The sequence below is a fragment of the Propithecus coquereli genome, unplaced genomic scaffold (assembly GCF_000956105.1).
Source record: "Propithecus coquereli isolate 6110/MARCELLA unplaced genomic scaffold, Pcoq_1.0 Scaffold111, whole genome shotgun sequence".
Classification (NCBI taxonomy): domain Eukaryota; kingdom Metazoa; phylum Chordata; class Mammalia; order Primates; family Indriidae; genus Propithecus; species Propithecus coquereli.
Genome location: NW_012135081.1, coordinates 6,335,427 through 6,354,978, shown reverse-complemented (window position 1 = coordinate 6,354,978; position 19,552 = coordinate 6,335,427). Strand labels below are relative to the sequence as shown.

Here is a 19,552-nt window from a genome sequence, read left to right as displayed (position 1 = left end):
CAAAAGGTGGGAGACCAGCCTAGGAATTTGCAAGTAAGGACACATCAGCGTATAACTGTTTCCTCCCTCTGGTCAGGGTAGGAATAGAGCTTTTTCACTGTGGAAGGAGGGATTGAAGTAAGAGCCTCTCCTGGCAGAGGTGGGGGAAAGCGCGACTAGGGTGGTGGGGGAGTGGCTTCTCTCATTTCTCTACTAGATCCCTCTCTGTGGAAGACAGATGAGGCTGGTGGGTGGCTTGTTTTGACTGGAGGCTGGGGAGGGAGCAAATGATGTCCTTAGGGGCTCAGGGTGGGTATTTCACAGCCTTTCCATGATGTGGGGCCCACCAGGTAGCCATTTGAAGAGAGGGGGCTGTTGTTCCATTTGGATGTCAGAGAACTGGGCGTTCTCAAACTCCTTCCAGGTCTCTCTGACGAGGCAGCAGCTGTCCCCAATGTGTTTCCAGGTGGGCTCTAAAACTTCCTGCCACACAAAGGCCCACGTGCTCCCAGAAAAATAGCACTCCTTCTTGGGAGGAAGAAGAGAGTGAATGTCATTTATCTGTTCCATGCCACCCCTTTCCCCCAGCCTCACCTCTACCTCACTGACCAAGCCTGGTCAAACCTGTTGGTGAAGTGGGAGCTGTTGGTCTGAGAGTTTACGGAGTAAACTGTCCTCCTGACCTTTTCTGCATTCCCTGCTACCCCCCTCCCACCCAATGTGCGTGTACAGAGCCTCGTAACTGAGGGGCGTGGCTGGCTAGAGACCTTTAAAGGCTGGCCAGGACAGCTGAGGGCACACAGAGGGGAGATAGAGACAGTGCACTGAACAGGAGCCGACAGTTCAGTGCACACAGGGACGCACAAACCAACCTCTTTCCTGAGACTCAGATGCAAACATCGGCCGCTTCCTCGACATCTCCCTGAACATCCCAGGGAAACTTTGGCCCGACTCCTGACTAAAGCTGGGGTTTCTCAACCTCTTCTCTCCTTGCTGTGCTTGCCCCAGGTGGTGTCATTCCTGCCCACGCTCTGAATTACCAGCTGCAAGCTGGTGATGTCCAAATCCTTACCTCCAGGCTACATCTTTTCCTGACTCTCCAGTCTGGACTTCTAACTGCCTATATGGCTTCTCTGTTTGCCTGTCTCGGTAGCATCCCGGACCTAACAAGTACAAAACAGTTTTCTTTCGTCTCAGCAAATGGCACTTCCACCCACTGCCCCCTCAGTCGCTCATTCCAGAAACCTGGAAACCATCCTAAACTCCTTTCTCTTCACACCCAGCTCAGAAACTTATGGATTCTACTTCCCCTAATGTCTTTAGGACACTCTTTTATTTTCTCTGCCCACCCCCAGATCTCAATTTAAATGTCACTCCCTCTGGCGTCCTCCCCACCCCTCCCCCTCCCACCGTGGTAGGTGATTCTTCTGCTGCTTCCACAGCACCCTCGGGTGCCCTAGTGGCACTGGTCATGCCTCCTGTTCACCCACAGGTGGGAGTGGATGGAGTGTCTGATGCACTTGTACGTCAGATTCCCCATGTGGGGGCCTGAGCCCTGGGATGACTGATGCCCCATGCCCTCGCCCTCGCCCTTCCCACCGTGCTCACTGGCATCAGCACTTGCTGAACCTCCTGCAGGACCTTCCTCGGGCTCTGCACAGAGCACAGCACCAGGGTGCAGACCACTACATCCATGGAGCCATCAGCCAGCTGTTTCATGTCCTCTCCAGGAGCCACCACAAACTGCTCATATTGGAGGTGCCTGTTCTTGTCGCTCCATCAATTAATATCAAACGTGTTTTGGGACAGGATTTGTCTTAAGAGTTTTACAGAGCTTTGCCCTGAAGGAATATGTGAACGTGTTGGTTTGCATTTCGAATGCTGTTACACTCCGAAGGGCGTCTCTGAAAGGCAGTAGCGGCTGCATCCCACGAGGCGCCAAGAATTGGATTTGCTTTGTAAAGCACAAGCGAATCTGTTAAAAACTATAGGCTGAGAGCTGACAATGGAGTGCCCTCTGGAACAAACAGCTTCCCGGAAACGACAGCTTCCGGAATGGCTAAAAGCAAAGCTTTTGTTTAAACCACTCTAGACTACCTGTCTCCATTCACAATAACCTAATAAACATGGAGCTTACATATCTCTGTTTAACCCCTCTGTTTAAATGATAAATTTACCTTAGAATTTAGAAATTAACCTTTGAAAGACTTTGTAACCGTTTGCTCACGTAAATAGAATCAGTTAAAGAATCTGTAGAAGCCTTCTGTAAAAGCCTTTTGAAAATCTGTTAACCTGAGAGAAACTACCTGCTGTTATGTAAATCTGTTACCCCTGACAATTGTTCACTATTTCCTATAAGTTACCATGTAAGACCTCATTCGGGGCTTTTGAGACCAACGGAGAGGTCTAAGCCCCCTGAGCTCCCGCTTTGCCTATAATCTTTATAAACTTATAAAACTGTATCTTTGTCTCAGTGTATTCTTTTATTTCTTCCATTTTCCATTTCTCTCTATTATTTTCTTATCCCTTGCAACTCTACCAAAGGGACCCGGGTTTTTGCAGGGAACACTGGCCACGTTCCTGGCATGTTCTCAGCCATGCTCTTTTTTTTTTTTTTTTTTTAATTTCCTCTGCCCACCCCCAGCCATGCTCTTAGTCAGGAACTGCTCAAAGTGGGGATTTGGGTCCAAACAGGTGATCATGCAGCCAGGCGGGTAGAACTGGAAGTTGGCACCAGTTCCACAGCCCAGCTCCAGCAGGGCCACCTTCCTGGAGGCTCCCTCAAGCCTCTTTATTTGGCCAAAGAGCTCCCGTTTCTTGCTCTCCATCTTGTGGTTGCTCTTGGCAGTCAGCAGGGCCCTCAGGTAGGGGAAGCAGCTTTGCCATCAGGTATTGGGGCAGGATCAGGAGCAGCACCAGCAGCTGTAGGAGTTGGATCAGGATGTCTATGGTGGACCAGTCCTGAGTGGTGCTTCTGACGGGGCACTGGACTCTTCTCTCTGCTTGGCCTCTGTAGGCACTGGTCTCCCCTCCCTCATGATAGGACTTTGCTCCCTGTCTCCTGCTTGGCAATTTCTTGTTCGCCAGGGTGGAGTGGGTGTATGGAATTCTTCCAGGTTCTTCAACAAGTTTACGTGGGCAAAGGGACAGGTGATGCCAGTGTTCCCGAGTTCTGGGGCACTGTGCCCAGCTGAAGTGGGGGTATGTGTTGAGTCACCTCAGAGGGGAGCAGGAAGGGGAATGGGATATGTTTCAGATTGCAGACTCATGGGGCCAACTGCTGGGGGCAGAGCTGAATCATCGGACATGTCCTGGCTTCATTCTGTTCTCAGGTCAGGCACTTCAGAGGGCCAATCAGAAAGGAAGGGTGGTCTGATAGAGGAAAAAGCAGGTGTAAAGGACAGAAACTGCCTGCCTCTTTCTGGAAAGGGCGAGAAGTTTAGTTTTGTGGAAAATGGAGTGAATTGGAACATGGCGTGAAGTGAGGAGTTGTCACTCCTTAGAGGTTTCTTTTTTTTTTTTTTTTGAGACAAAGTCTCACTGTGTTGCCCGGGCTAGAGTGCCGTGGCGTCAGCCTAGCTCACAGCAACCTCAAACTCCTGGGCTCAAGCCATCCTTCTGCCTCAGCCTCCCGAGTAGCTGGGACTACAGGCATGTGCCACCATGCCCGGCTAATTTTTTCTATGTATTTTTAGTTGTCCGATTAATTTCTTTCTATTTTTAGTAGAGACAGGGTCTCGCTCTTGTTCAGACTGGTCTCAAACTCCTGAGCTCAAACAATTCTCCCGCCTCGGCCTCCCAGAGTGCTAGGATTACAAGCGTGAGCCACCACGCCCGGCCTTTAATACCATTTTTATTTCTCTAGCTTACTTTATTGTAAGAATACAGTATATAATATATATTAATATAACATACAAAATATGTGTTAATTGTTATCGGTAAGGCTTCTGGTCTATAGTAGGACATTAGTAGTTAAATGTTTGAAGAGTCAGAAGTTATATGCAGATTTACAATTTTGAGGGGGTCAATCCCCTAATCCATGTGTTGGTTGTTCAAGGGTCAACTTTACAGTCACATGTCATGTAACACATTTTGGTCAATGATGGTCCACATATGATAGTGGTCCCATAATATTATAATGGAGCTAAAAATTCCTTTCACCTAGTGATGTCTTGATAATCCTGATCCTATACAGACCAAGGCTAATGTGTGTGTTTGTATTTTAGTTTTTAACAAAAAAGTTCAAAATGTAAAAAAATTTTTTTTTAAAATAGAAAAATGTTTATAGAATAAGGATGTAAAGAAAAAATATTTTTGTAAAGCTGCTTTAAGCTAAGTGAAATGCGCTTAGCTTTAAATGTTTATCCGTTCAACAGTTGATGGACATTGGGTTATTCCTATAATACTTTTTGGGTATTATAAATAATGTTGCTGTGAATTCTTATCTTAGTTTTATCTTTTCTTTCTCCTAAATTATTAATCTCTTTCCATGAACCTTTCCACATACTAACAATTTTTAGGTTAATAAAATAATAATGTAATAATTTTTAGGTTAATAAAAAGCAACCCTCTCTTGACTCCACATCCCACTTCAGCTACCACCCCGTTTTACAGATCTACTTCAGTGTCATACTTCTTGAGTCATCTGCTCATATCATCTTGATTTCCTCACCTTCTTTTCACTGTTACTCTCCCTCCAATCTCTCACTCTAATAAAAACCGTTCTGATCAAGGCTGTAAATGATTTCCACATTGCCAGGTCCAGTGGATATTCCCTGTTCTCATCTTGTTTGACCTCTTAACAACTTCACAAACAGTTGACTACTACTTCTTCCTTGAAATAGTGTCTCATCTAGGCTGTTTTAACATCATGATCTGGTTTCTTTCTTTTTTTTTTTTTTTTGAGACAGAGTCTCACTCTTTTGCCCGGGCTAGAGTGAGTGCTGTGGCATCGCTCACAGCAACCTCAAACTCCTGGGCTCAAGCGATCCTACTGCCTCAGCCTCCCGAGTAGCTGGGACTACAGACATGTGCCACCATGCCCGGCTTTCTATATTTAGTAGAGACGGGGTCTTGCTCTTGCTCAGGCTGCTTTCAAACTCCTGAGTTCAAACAATCCGCCCACCTCGGCCTCCCAGAGAGCTAGGATTACAGGCGTGAGCCACCGCGCCCTGCCCATGATCTGGTTTCTATACCACTCCCCTGGGTGTTTCTTATTAGACTTCCTTTCTTCTCTTTCTTTTTTTTTTTTGTACACAGGGTCTTGATCTGTCACCTATGCTGGAGTGCAGTTGTGCAATCATAGTCACTGCAGCCTTGAACTCCTGGGCTCAAATAATCCTCCCACCTCAGCCTCCTGAACAGCTAGATATACAGGCATGTGCTATCATGCCTGGCTAATTTCTTTCTTTTATTTTTTGTAGAGACAGGGTCTCGTTATGTTGCCCAGGCTGGTCTTGAACTCTGGGCCTCAAGCTATCCTCCTGCCTCAGCCTCCCGAAGTGCTGGGATTGCAGGCGTGAGCCATCGTGCCCCACTTAGACTTGTTTTTTTAGATCTTTCTGATCTATTTATTCAACCTTTAAATTTTGCTTCTTTGGGTTTGGTCTGGATCTTCCTCTGTCTGTATTATCTCACTAAGTAATCTCATCCTTTAAAAAAAATAGACTTTAATTTTTAGAGCAGTTTTAGGTTTATAGAAAAATAGAGAGGAAAGTACAGAGTTTACCCATATACGCCCCATTGTCCCCACATATGTGAAGCCTCCCTGTTATCAATATTCCCCACCACAGTGGACATTTGTTACAACTGATGAACCTACAATGACACATCATTATCACTCAATCCCTTCCATTTTCATGGTTTAAAATACCATGTACATGCTAATTATTCACACAGTTATCTCTTTGGTGCAGATCCTTCCTCTGAGTTTCAAATTTGCATATCCAGTTGCCTACTTCACATCTTCCTCAGCATATCTTATGGATGTGTCAAACTTAACACATCCACAGTGGGACTTCTGATGCTCCCCAATTCTCTTGTTGCACTCTGTCCTTCCTCTCCCCCATCTCAGAAAATGGCGGCATCAGTTGCTTGATTGCTCAAGCAAAAACCTAGGGTTCGTTCTATTTCTTTTCCTTCTCCTTTTCCTCCTTTTCTTCTCTCCTTTTAAACTTTTGTGTCATGGAGAATTTTGAATATACACCAAAGTTGACAGAATACTGTAATATACCTCCACATAGCCATCATCCATCCTGACAACTATCAACCCATCGCAAATCCTTCCCCAGCCACATCCTCGTCCACTTTCTCCATCCTCCCTCTGTGAGTCGTTTTGAAGCAAATCCCAGACATTATGTCGTTGCATCTGTTAATGTGTACATATACATCTTTAAAAGATACATAACCTTAAAAAAGTGTAACTACAGTATTATCACACCTAAAAAATTCTAACATAATTCCCAGGACTCATTTTTAATTTCTCACTCCCACATTTAAGTTATCCACAAGTCCCGTCAGCTCCATTTCCCAGTCAGATGAGGCGGGGATCAGATGAGGCAATTCCTGGGCCTGGGGCTGGGCCATCCGCTCAGAAGGTCAGGGATAGGGCAAGCTTCAGGAATGGGGCGAGGCTTAGGGTTGGGGTAAGGGTCAGAACCTTCAGTGCAAACATCGTACTTGGTAATCCAAAGTAATATTTTTATATTTTTCAGGGGTGGCTGTTAAAATGCCCTGCTGTATACTGCAGTTGGCAGGCTTTCAGACCACCTCTAGTCTTAGGACATCTCACAGGGAGCAGGGGAATGAAGTGGTAGACCCGCATGTGCCCTCTCCACTCTCCAGAGCGCTCTTCTGCTTACATGTATCTGTTGTGTGACTCCTGCGTGCCACCCTCCTGTGTTCAAATATGAGGTTTTCATATTTCACAGCAAAAATAACTGAAGCCACCAGATATGAATTAGAATGTTAATGACACGTGTTAAGAAGTACTGAGACCTTCTTTTTCCTCCTGTCAGGGGAGAGAGTTTTGGATCACAATTTGGAGCTTGCACCCCTGGCCTGGGAGGGGCTGAGCAACCTATTAGAGCTAATGCGGGCTCATGAGGTCAACTATTCCTTAGTGTGGTCATGTTAAGGTTATGATTTTGCAAGGAATAGGATCAAAATCTTAACATTAGGGGCAATATATGCTTTTTTTTTTTTTTTTTTTTGAGACAGAGTCTCGCCTGGGCTACAGTGCCGTGGCGTCAGCCTAGCTCACAGCAACCTCAAATTCCTGGGCTCAAGTGATCCTCCTGCCTCACAGGCATGCATCACCATGCCCAGCTCATTTTTTCTACATAGTTTTAGTTGTCCGATTAATTTCTTTCTATTTTTAGTAGAGACGGGGTCTCGCTCTTACTCAGGCTGGTCTCGAACTCCTGAGCTCAAACAATCCGCCCGCCTCGGCCTCCCAGAGTGCTAGGATTACAGGCGTGAGCCACCGCACCTGGCCAATATATGCTTTCTTAATATGAAACCAGATTGTTTTGATTTGGGAGAAAAATTAATTCTTGCTATGATGAAGTGTGCTTGCTTTTTAGGTAATTTGTGAGGAAACTGGCTGTAGCATGCAACAACTACTTCATTCATGGAACCAGAGATAGCGATAGCTTCTCTCCAATTCGGGTCTGGTAACATCTGGACAGAGGAGTGATTATGCTATTATTTGTTCAAAATCTGAAGCTTGAACCTGGGTTGAGAGAGGGGAAGGGTCTGCAAGAAACCCTTTTCTTCTTAAAACCTGGGTCTGTAAGGGTTCTTGCTTCTGTGACACAAGGGCACGAGTTATTTAGATAACTTCTAGTCCTCTTATTCTGCGCTTCTCTGTACTAGTTCCCTGGCCTGACAGGAAAGAAACGGTGTAGATCTCCATCACAGCACTGGGAGTGATTCTTTTTCTCCTTGGGGAGGCCTGGAGAGGCACGCGAATGCTAGCAGGGGCTGAGATATGATGGCTGTGGACGGTCACTTCCCCTACCTCTTTGGGTTTGTGAGGAGGAGCCAACACTTGATCCACTGAGCTGCAAGTGGCTCTCCTGGCAAGGGAGAACTCGAGGCTGATTTATCCGAACTCTCAGAGCCTTCCTTCCATTGGGGAGCAAAGAATTCCCCCGCAGGACAGAAAGGAGGGGTCTTATTATAACTCAGGGAACTATAAGAACTAGGCCTGAGCCTTGTACAGTATAGACTTTGCTATTATTGCCAAATAAGGTCACATGGTCTTTGTATTTATTGGTTGCATTCAAAGTTTTGGTTGGTTAAAATAAACATCTAAAATACAGCACTATTTTATTAACCCTGTTATGACATTTATTCATTTTCTAATATATCCACAGCCTAAACAATGGAGGAAGTCTAGTCCTCTCTAACCTCTGAGTAGTCCTGCCAGCTACACCCAATTTTATTTCTACTCCAATCTTTATTATTTCCTTCATGATAGATTGAACCTCTTATCATTCAAAAATGTTCTTCTTTATTTGTAGTAACAATTTTTTCTTAAACTCTATTCTTGTCTGATATTATAGCCCCTTAACAACAAAGTCCCAAATACATGAAGAAAAAACTGAAAGAACTGAAGAAAGAAAGAGACAATTCAACAATAGAGACATCTGTATTACACTTTCAATAATGAATAGAACAACTAGGCAGAATGTCAGCTAGGAAATGGAAGACTTGAACAATACTATAAACTAATTAGACTTAACAGACATCCATAGAACATTTCACCTAATAACAGCAGAAGACACATTCTTCTCAAGTGCACATGGAGCATTCTCTTTGACAGACCATTTGTTAGGTCATAAATTAAGGCCCAATAAGTTTAAAAGGATTGAAAATCATACAAAGTGTGTTTTCTGGCCACAATGGAATTAAATAAGAAATCAATAACAGAAAGAAATTTGGGAAGTTCACAAACGTGTAGAAATTAAATGACATATTCTTAAATAATCAATGGATCAAAGAAGAAAATTTATAGCTATAAACACTTATTAAACTTCTTCAAAATCAAAAACTTTTGTATTTCTAAGGATATTATCAATAAAGTAAAAAAACCCATGGAGTAGGAGAAAACATTTGCAAATCATATCTAATAAGATACTTATGTCTAGAATATATAAAGCAGTCTTACAACTCACCAATAAAAAGTCAAATAACCCAATTAAAAAACGGGAAAAGGATTTGAACAGATTATTTCTCCAAAGAAGATATACAAATGGCCAATCAGCACATGAAAGATGCTCAACATCATTAGCCATTGGGAAATGAAAATCAAAACCACAATTTGATACCACTTCATCCCCATCAGGATGGCTGAAATAAAGACAATAACAAGTGTTGATGAAGATCTGGAGAAACTGGAACCCTCATTCATTGCTAGTGGGAATATAAAATGATGCAGCCAAACTGACAGTTCCTCAAAATATTAAACATAGAGCATATGACACAACAATTCTATTCTAGGTATATACCTAAGAGAATTGAAAACTTATGTCCACACAAAACTGATACATGAATGTTTGTAGTAGAGTTATCCATAATAGCCGCAACATTTAAATAACATAAAAACCTATAAACTGGTGAATGGATAAGTAAAATATAATATATCCAAACAACGGAATATTATTTGGCAATGAAAAGGATTGAAGTAACTGTACATGCTACATTGATAAACCTTGAAAACATCATGCTGAGTGAAAGAAGCCAGTCACAAAAGATCACATATTGCATGATTCTATTTATATAAAATGTCTAGAATAGGCAAATCCATAGAGAGAGATAGGTTAGTGGTTGCCAGGGAATGGGGGGTAGGGAAGAATGGGGAATGACTGCTAAGGGCTACAGAGTTACTTTTTGGAGTGATGAAATGCTCTAAAATTAAATAGTCATGATGGTTGCACAACCCTCTGAATATACTAAAAATCATTGAATTGCATATATTAAAAGAGCGGATTTTATGATATATAAATTATACCTCAATAAAGCTATGAAAAATAATAAAAATAAAACTAGATGTCCTTTCTTTGTCTCTCTATGCTAAAAAGAAAACAGGAGCAATGATTTCTACCCTTGGATCATTGGTTCTCAACTGGGGGCAGTTTGTCCCCCAGGGGACATTTGGCCGTGTCCAGAGACGTTGTGGTGCTGCAATTGGAGGGAAGGGCGCTACTGGCATCTGGTGGGTAGAAGCCAGGGATGCTGCTAAACATCCTACCAGGCACAGAACAGCCCCCACAACAAAGACTTATGTGGCCCTAAACATCAGCAGTATCAAGGTTGAGAAAACCTGCCTTAAATCAAGCTCTCAGGAAAGAGCAAGGTACAAAGCACATCCTGTCTCTCCCACAATGCAGAGGTCCTTTTGTGCACTGGCGTCCCCTGACTGAGGACAGTTATCAGAGTCCATCCTAGGAAATTCACTGTCAAGGCAATGGTAAGGCTGTGAACCGGGCATTGCTCTAACAGTGTCCTTGGGAAAAACTCTGTCTGGTCTTAGTTCCAAGAATAGTTGTACTTCCCTGCATAAGCTGTCTCTGTTTTGTCTCATGGACACTGTGAACTACAAATGGGTCAGACTTTCCTTTTTGGGTTGGCTGCTAAACGGTTTTGAGTCAAACTTATGGCATACTCTTAGGAAGGACATAGATCTTACATTTTACATTTTTTAGTTTTATTCCTGGCTCCATTTTATATTCTTACCTTTCTTTTTTAAAATTTATTTTCTTTGTTCCTACTTTTAATATTTGCTATCTTGCGTTGTTTTATATGTCTTGATAAGCTATTTATGCTGTGCAACAGGATTCTGAATGAAGAAATACAAACCGCAAGTCTCTCCCTAGCTGTGGGACAGGGCAGGGGTAGAAGGAGGCAGACAACTGCGCAGAGCTGTGGATGGTGCGACAGAGGCACAGTGCACGGGGCCACTCTCTGCTGCTGCAGGAGCCTTGGCCGGGTGGTGAGGAGGCAGGGGATGAGGAAACAGGGGCTTCCTACAGGAGGTCTGCTATTCCTGGGTTGCTGTGCAGGACACTGTGGCCTCTTGGTATTGGAAAGAGCTGGGCTTTCAGAGGACAAGTAACAGATATGGGGACAGAGCAGGTAGAAGAGGGGGCCTCAAGATGGGCAGGAGTGGGTGATGTGTTAGAGAGTGTCCTGGACTGGGAGGCAGGGATTTTGCTTCTAGCCTTCAAGTTCCAGTTCCACCCTTGTTGACCAAGTGACTTTGTAGCCACCTGGCTTCTTAGTTTTCTTGTCACTAAAACAGGGTCATAATGAATACCTGCTGGGCCTATCTCTATGGTTAATGTGAGGACCAAATGGGATAATGCAGTGACATTGTGCAAGTGCTCTATTCATTGTTAGGCTGCAAATATTTTCTTTTTTTAAATGTTGAGGGACAAAAATAATTGCGGAGTTTTTGTGGCTGTGATTATTGTGCTATGTGGAGACTGTCTCATTGGAGCAGGTCTCATTGGAGCAGGTACTTACTGCTGCAGAGGCCCTGGGGGATGCGGAGCTGGGAGCAGGCCTCAGGGGAGCAGGGAGACTTGTCTGACCCTGAGGGATTAATTAAAACTTACCCAGCAGCTGTGGGGAGAAAGCATTTGTTAATCATTAAGTTGCATTCCGATGTGTGCAAGTTACTAGTTAGACTTGTAGACCCTCAGGGGACTGGGAAGATTCTCTCTCTCAGGAGCTCTTAGTACCTACAAGGTCTTTGCTCATTCATTTTCTGCAAAAACAAAAACCTAGCAAACAAAAAATTTGGTCTATGAGAGTCAAGAAGTTGTGGGGTTTAGGGTAAATGGCTTTCTTGGACTTATGTGTTTTTTCATGATCTTTAGGGAAGAGACCACCACAATTCTAGTTTCTTGGGTCTAATTGGAGTGTCTTCAGCTGCAATTTGAGGCCAGTTTCATCTTCTAACCTTTGTGGAGTTGGCCAATGACCACTGGCCTCCTTCTCTTATTTTCCCATTATTCTTCCCTTCACTTCCCCCTTGGCTTCCCTCATGTCTCCCACCCCCCCACTCCCATACTGCAGCACCTCACCTCCATACGTACCCGGATGGAAAGTCCCATTTGGGGTGAGAGTGGACTCTCCCATGAATGAGTATACAGGACCTGTGGCCTCTGTCTTGTGCTGCCTCACACCTTGCCCTTAGGTGCTCTGGAATGAGCTCATTGGCTCTTAGGGAACTCCTGCCTTGGGGGCATCAGGGAAGTTCTGCCCCTGTCTCTGGCCATGCTTGCCCCTCTCCTGCCACAGCCACTTCTTGTACCATCATTGCTCCTACCTCAATATGCCTGCTCCTTCCCCAGGATCCAAGTAGAGGTTCAGACATTGAGTTCTGCTGCTGAGTGGGACCATGGCAGAGGCTTCTGTCCTGGGGAAGGCAGGGGCCTTGTGGCTTAAACTCTGCCCATATTTCTGACCCCCCTGTGCCTCATGTGGCTCTCTGAGCCTTACAGACTTCAGGGATGCATGTCTCTGGGATCTTGAACCTCCTGAAACACCCACAGTCCCAGCACTTACTAGCATAAAGTCTCCACTGTAAGACCCCGCAGGACACGGGGGGAGGTGGGAAGGGGCTGTCTGTTGTAACAGCTGCTGATGTTTCCCATGCACTTGGCCTCTGCTGGACACCATGCGAAGGGCTTAACATCCATTAAAACCTTTAATCTTCACAATTACACTATGACATAGAAACCTCTATTTTCTCCATTTTACAAATGAGGAAATGGAAGCCCAATAGTGTAAGCAACTTTCTCAAAGTCACACAGCTAGTAAGTGAGAGAGTTTGAACTCAAATCCAGGTCTGCCTAACTCCAGAGCCTGTTCCCTTAACCACCAAGTGATCAACTGTGTTAGAGAAGTGTTTAATCACCAGAGTAACTAGCACAGTACTTGGAGCATGCCAAGTGTTTACTAAGCATTTAGTTAGATGAATGAATGAATCCCAGTAATAAAGACAGGGGGACTGATGAACAGAAAGATTGAGTAATTTGCCTAAAGTTAGGCAGCTGGTTAGACAAAGACAGAAAACTGGACCCAAGTCTTTTAGAAGTCCTGGGTCCCAAGGTAGGCCCAGCTTTGATTACCCACATTCACTCCACACGAGGTTAGTCCAGCCATCTTCATGTTTAGGAAAGAGAGTCCGAAGCTTTCTGACCATTGCTCAGGGACCTGATTTTCATCCTGCCCTCATTCTGCCCTCTCACCATATTTTTTGCCTTAAGCCATTTACTCTAGCTTATGTTTAGAGATTGCTGTGTGCTGGGCACTGTGAAATATCTCAGCTGACCTTTATAACAACACTAGTGATAATTGTTATTTTGTCATTGCAGATAAGGAACCAGAGCTCTGAGAGTTTAAATTACTTACCCAAGATTACAGTTAGCTAAGAACCAGCCTGAGGTTTCAACCACTGTACCTACCGTATCTCCAGTGAGGCCCTATTCAATATTAAACAGGTCCTACTAAATGACTTCACATTTCCCCTTCCTGTGGCTCTTTTTAAAGCTGTAAAACAATCCCTATGCCTGTAATAAGCCTTAGGGAGGCAGGTGAATGGACAAATTGATCAGCTAATGGGCATGCGGATGCAGCGAGAGATAACCTGTGGTCAGCTGGGAAGATGGATGGAACATGACCGGCAGGGTGTGGCTGGCCGGCCACAGGACTGTGGGCTCCATGAGCCCTGAATGCAGGAGGTGAGGCCCTTGAAGGCTGAACGGAAGAGAAAGCAGCTCTTGAGGGGCAGGTTTGGCATCTGGTGGCAAGGAAGGCGGGGTTCTGGAGCTGAGCAGGGCATGCGGGAAATGGGGGAAGGATAGCCTGTGTTGAGTCAGGAGGTCTGGGGAGCACAGGAATTTACTTTTGTTCTTTTGGATTTTGTTTTGCCTAAAGTATTAATGGGAAGTGCGTGTGTGTGTGTGTGTGTGTGTGCACCGGGGCAGATGTGGGACAGCGAGGGAGGATGCAGACGGCTCTGTCTGTGGGCTCTAGAACGGGCACCACTGACAGGAACCTGAAAGACACTGACTGTAGACAGCGCAGGGGCTGTGGTGCCCACCTGATTTACATGCCACATGCAGAGCACAGACCTGCACACACTACCCACCCCACCACTTCATGCCACGCACCCCATCCTTTTAGACTCACCACAGACATACCTATCACACAATCGCTACACCTATCACACAGCGTGCACCCCCCGCAGCATACCTGCTCCCACCACACGTCAAAGGTTTGCAGTCTGTGTATACACACACTTGCTCTGTTATGGGCAGTTTTATCTGTCAGGAACTGTCCAGCCTTCCCTGTCTCCTTCCCAGCCCTTCTCCCTGTCCAGCCAAGCTGGCGACTTCTGACTCGCACCTCTGCAAATACAGTAGGAGAGATTTGGGAACCCTCTCCCGGACTCTTTCTTCCCATGCCCAGGGACAGGCACTGGCTTCCGACACAGAGTGGGCCCTGATCTGCCCACTGTTCTTCCCTTGCTGTTTCTGGCAGGGTCTAGCCATGTTAGGGAAAGGCCCAGGGTTGCTCAGCACTTCGTGGGGCACTTACTGGGGGCAGATGAAAGGGTCACCCAGCCAAAGCTCTGCTGTTGCCCCTGAAAGTCTCAGCCTCTGGTGCCCAGTATTATTCTCCAGCGGTGTTGTGCCTGCACCCCCCGGGACCTGGGAGGCCCTGACTCTTGCGGTTTCCCTGGGTAACCCTGAGCTGAGGGAGTGTTAAGGGCCAGATAACTCTATCTAGGTCCCCAATGCCTGCTCTTTCCTCCTCCTCCCCTTAAACTCATTTCTCTTGGGCCAAACTGCATCTTTATCCCTTCCCTCACACCTGGATATCTTTCCTCCCCACTCATGAAGGGTCTCCTTGGTTGCAGATGGCATGAGATCTGAGGGGCTCCCTCCCTCATGTGTAGAATCTCACCAAGGGTAATTCATTCCTGTGTGTGAAATCTCGGCTCCCTGTTAAATGTAGATGCTTCTGAAAGATTCTAGAAGTTAATACCAGTAAAGTATGACTTAGCCACTGATCTACATGCTTGGTTTGCTTTTTAGAAAGAAAGTTTTCCAGTGAGGACATTGCCTGTCTGGTTACCCAGGAGCTCATGGGTGCAAGGACTGGGTTTCCACCTCCCTGCGGATATACTGAGTGGGGCACTTTATGCAGAGAGTGAAGCGTTCTGAATGTGTGCAGTCTGGGAAGAATGGGGAGGGGGGTGGGGGTGCAGTTTGTATGTAGATCAGAGGTGTCACCTGAAATAGCCTGGGCTGTTGCCTTAATGCCAGTGCCCTCCAGTTGACACTTGCTGTCTCCACTTTTTAATCTCTCATGCTCTCCAGGTGTCCCTACCACTCCGTAATTCTCTCTTATCCACATCACCAGCAGCCCCCCACGTTGCCAAATCCAATACTCAATTTTCAGTCCTGATCTTACTCAATCTCTCAGTAGTGTTTGCACATTTGATCCTCTCTCCTTCCTGAAACCCTTTCTTTAACTTCTACAACTCCCAAACATACGTCTCTGGCCCCGGCCCTCGTTGTATATATGACTGAGTATCTCCCCTTAGACGTCTCAGAGGCATCGCAGCCTCCCATGCCCCATGTAGTACCCTGGTTCCTCTCCCGAGCTTCCCCAGCACAGTGAGTGACCTGTCGCCAGCCAGTTGCTCAGACCAAATATCTAGCTGTCCATTTTAATTAGTTCCTTTTTAAAAAAAACTTTTAAATTTCAGAATATTACAGGGGTAAAGACACTTTGGTTATATATATTGCCTTTGCACCACCCAAGTCGGAGCTATAAGGATGCCCAGTCCCAAACTAGTTTCTTTTCTTAACACCCACATTTAATTTCTCAGCAAGTCCTGTCAGTTCTGCCTCAAAAATTTAATTTAATCCCAAGCAACCCTCTCTCACCATTTTCACTGCTAAAACCTGGGCACAGCAAATTGTCTCTCTCTGGGACATTCCTGCCCCCACAGTCTTGTCTCCAAACCGGCTGGTGGGATTTTCTCCAAGTGTAAGTCAGGTAATATTATTCTCCTCTTTTAAACACTCCCATAGCTCATAGCTTTTCCTGATAGGCACAATAAAATGCAAACTCCTTCCACTGATAAACAAGACCCTAATTAATTTGTCCTTGTATTAATCGTGCATCTTTTTATTCTGATGTTTTGCCATGTGGGCCCCCCAAGGTCAGCTAATTCCTAGACATAACACCTGCAAGAGTGCCTTCCCTATGCAAACCAACCACTCCAGAGTCCATACCTCAACTGCCTCCTTAATTGGGCTCTGACACTCTGGGCCAATATTCCCCAGTCCTAATCACCCCAGAGTCAGGTACCAGACAACTAGAGACAGAGCCCACTGAAATTATTCTCACTAGACCATCCTCAACCTGCTTAGCCTGCTTATCCTGTCTTGCCCATCTCTTCTTGTGAAAACCACAGTCAATGCTCTTGCCTGTATTTACCCCTTGCTCCCTCCGCCTCCCGATCAACCCTGGTGCCTTTCCATGTGGCCCTGCATGGTGTGGCATGTCCCTCTTCTTGCAACTGTAATAGAGTATCTTTATAATGGCATTGTCTCCTGATCTGTTGCCTGTACCACATCTGAATGTATAATAATAAAACCTACATTTAAAAACACCTTGCTGTTGTCTTCCTCGACCACCATGCTCCAGCTGTGTTAGCCTTCTTTCTCTTTCTTGAATGCACTTGCTGTTCCCTCTGTCCAAAGGGTCTTATCCTACATCTTCCCACAGTTCCCTTCTCATTATTTAAGTCTCAGCTCAAATTTCACCTCTTTGGACAGACCTTCTCAAGCTGCCCTAGATAAAGTAGCACCACACACCGATCACCCTATCTCATATTCTTCATTGCATGTATCTCAATCAGAATTATATTATTATTATTTGATTGAGTGTTAGTGTATGTCTCTTCCATTAGAAGGTCTGCTCCATGAAGGCAGGGATTCTGTTTTGTTCATAACTATTGCTTCGGGGCTTAGAAGAGCAGCTGGTACGTAGCTTAGAAGAGGTGCTTTGACCCGTATTGCAGATTGCCCATTTAGTTCCATTCCAACTCTTTCACAGCATGCCTTTCTGTCTCTTGGAGCTTGCAGGGCTAAAGGTTACATTCCCCAAACTCCCTCCCTTACCGCTCAGGTTCTACACATGAACTAGTTTCTACCAGGTTGAAGTGCCTAAGTGAGCTATGGAAGGTAGAGGAACTGAGGCAAAGGCTGTGCTTCTCTTACTTCTGCTCTTTCTTAGTTGTTTTCTGTGGCAGTTGTAGCAGAGGTGTCAGCACTGTGGGTGTCAAGAGGCAAGGTCTGGTGCATCCATTTTTCCTCGCATGGATAGAGGTGAAGGTGATACGGTTTTGGAGATAGCAATTGGGGTAGTGACTTCCTAATGCCCCACTTTCTTGACCTTGGCAGTGGTAGCAGATTTCTTGGCAGGTCTGATCTCCAGTGTTGTTCTAAAACTCATTCCTAGAATCTTAGATGAGAATCTGTTCTTCTAGTCCTTCCATTAATTGTGTGTTGTAAGCACTTAATTATCTGAATTAAATATATTTCTGCTTAAACTAGCTAGGGTGGCATCTGTTATGTACAACTGAACTCTGATACACTGATACGGTGTTTAGTATCAGAAATGGTTGCAAGGGTGGGAATCTGGGATTGATCATTTGATCTCCTTGCGTTTAAAGGTGATGAGGCTCCAGGTACCATCAGAGGATGAAGAACTGGTAGTCTTTGGCTTTCAACCATGAAACAGTTACATAAATAATTACCTATTGTCATCTGAAGTGCCACTGAATGGTGGCTCCTGAGTATAATATTATGGGTACAAACAGTTAAATGACAGTGAGTTGGGCCACTGCTTGTAACTGCTTTGGACAGCTTAAAGAAAGAAAATGACAGGTTTAGGATTTTTATATTTGTCATTAAATATGATAAGTCAGATTTTAAATCCAAAATTTAGTTTATTATATCTCAAACAAGAAGCAGTACAATTAATCAAAATATGTGCCTAAACAGTCAACACAGTTTTGCCATTTTAACGGTACCTTCTTTATGCCAGCAGTGAAGAAGCCTGGAGAGCAAGTGGTGATGAAATCACTAAAGGCGTTTTCCACAGCTTGTTGAGAATTGAATATTTTTCCTTGCAAGAAGTGGTCCAAAGCCTGGAAGAAGTGGTGGTCAGTTGGTGCAAGTTCTGGTGAATATGGTGGATGACAGGGAGTTTCCAAGTCCAGCTTCTGTAGTTTGAGCAGTGTTGCTTCATGTGACATGTGGTCTTGCAAGAGGATTGGCCTGTCTCTATTGGCCAATCTCGGCTGCTTAATTGCAAGCATTCTTATCATTTTGTCCAATTGGTTGCAGTAGACATCCACTGTAATCAATTAATCAGGTTTCATGAAGCTGTAGTGGATAATACCAGTGCTGACCCACCAAATAGACACCATTACCTTTTTTTGATGAATATTCAGTTTTGGACTGTGTTTCAGCACTTTGTCTTTATCCAACCATTGTGCAGAATGCTTGTGATTATCAAAAATAATCCATTTTTTCATCACACACAACAATACAGTGTAGAAATGGTTCACCTCTATGTCGTGACAGCAAAGAAAGGCAAGCTTTGAGACGATTTCTCTTCTGATGCTCATTTAATTTATGCGGTACCCATCTATCCAGCTTCTTTACTTTGCCCATTTTTTTCAAATGGTCCAATACTGTTGAAATAGTAATGTCAAACCTTGCTGCTAATTCTCATGTAGGTTGAGATGGATTTGCTTCCACTACAGCTTTCCGCTCATCATTATCCACCTTGGTCTCAGGTCATCCACATGGCTCATTTTCAAGATTAAAATCAGCAGAATGGAATTTCTCAAACCATTGAAGTCCTGTGCATTCATTAGTCACATCCTTTCCAAACATTTCATTGATATTTCGAGCTCTCTGTGCTGCATTGGTACCATGGTGGAACTCATATTAAAGAAAACATGAATTTTTGACTCATGCATGGTTTCATAAAAATTGCTCTAAAAAAATTTGAAAGATAATCACAAGCCAAATGTGTGTTTGAAAGAATGAGGATGTACATTCACAATTAAAAAAACCCAAAAACCAAAAAACAAAACCAAGAAGTGTCAAAATATAATGTCAGAGTCAACTGTCAAACTTAGCATTTAAAGAAATTGGACATTCCATACTTAATAACCTAATATATTCAGCTAAACACATAAAAATCCTAACTTTGCCAGGTACCCAGAGTATAAGAGGAATTTTGGCTCTAAGTTACTGTTTTCCTTACTTGAGGTATGATGTGGCAAAAGCTGATGTGTAGTAAATTATGACTATTTTCTTTAATGATTTTACTTTGATCTTTTAATATTTATTGAGTGTCCTTAAGACTCCTATTTGGAATTGTATCCAAGCAGAAGTTCCTTAATCTGTGAGTAATCCCCTTCAGTGTTTGAAATTTTCTTAAAAAAAAAACAAACAAAAACCTA

At 44.3% G+C, this 19,552-nt stretch overlaps 1 protein-coding gene across 1 annotated transcript; it reads right to left on the bottom strand.

Moving 5' to 3' along the window:
• Positions 1 to 297: 297 nt before the first annotated feature.
• Positions 298 to 3,089, bottom strand: METTL7B (methyltransferase like 7B). The gene is given in 6 exon segments (XM_012650426.1): positions 298 to 481; positions 483 to 504; positions 684 to 687; positions 1,588 to 1,748; positions 2,621 to 2,853; positions 2,855 to 3,089. Coding segments are annotated over 6 exon segments (615 nt in total). The 5' UTR covers positions 2,866 to 3,089.
• Between the last annotated feature and the right edge of the window lie 16,463 nt (positions 3,090 to 19,552).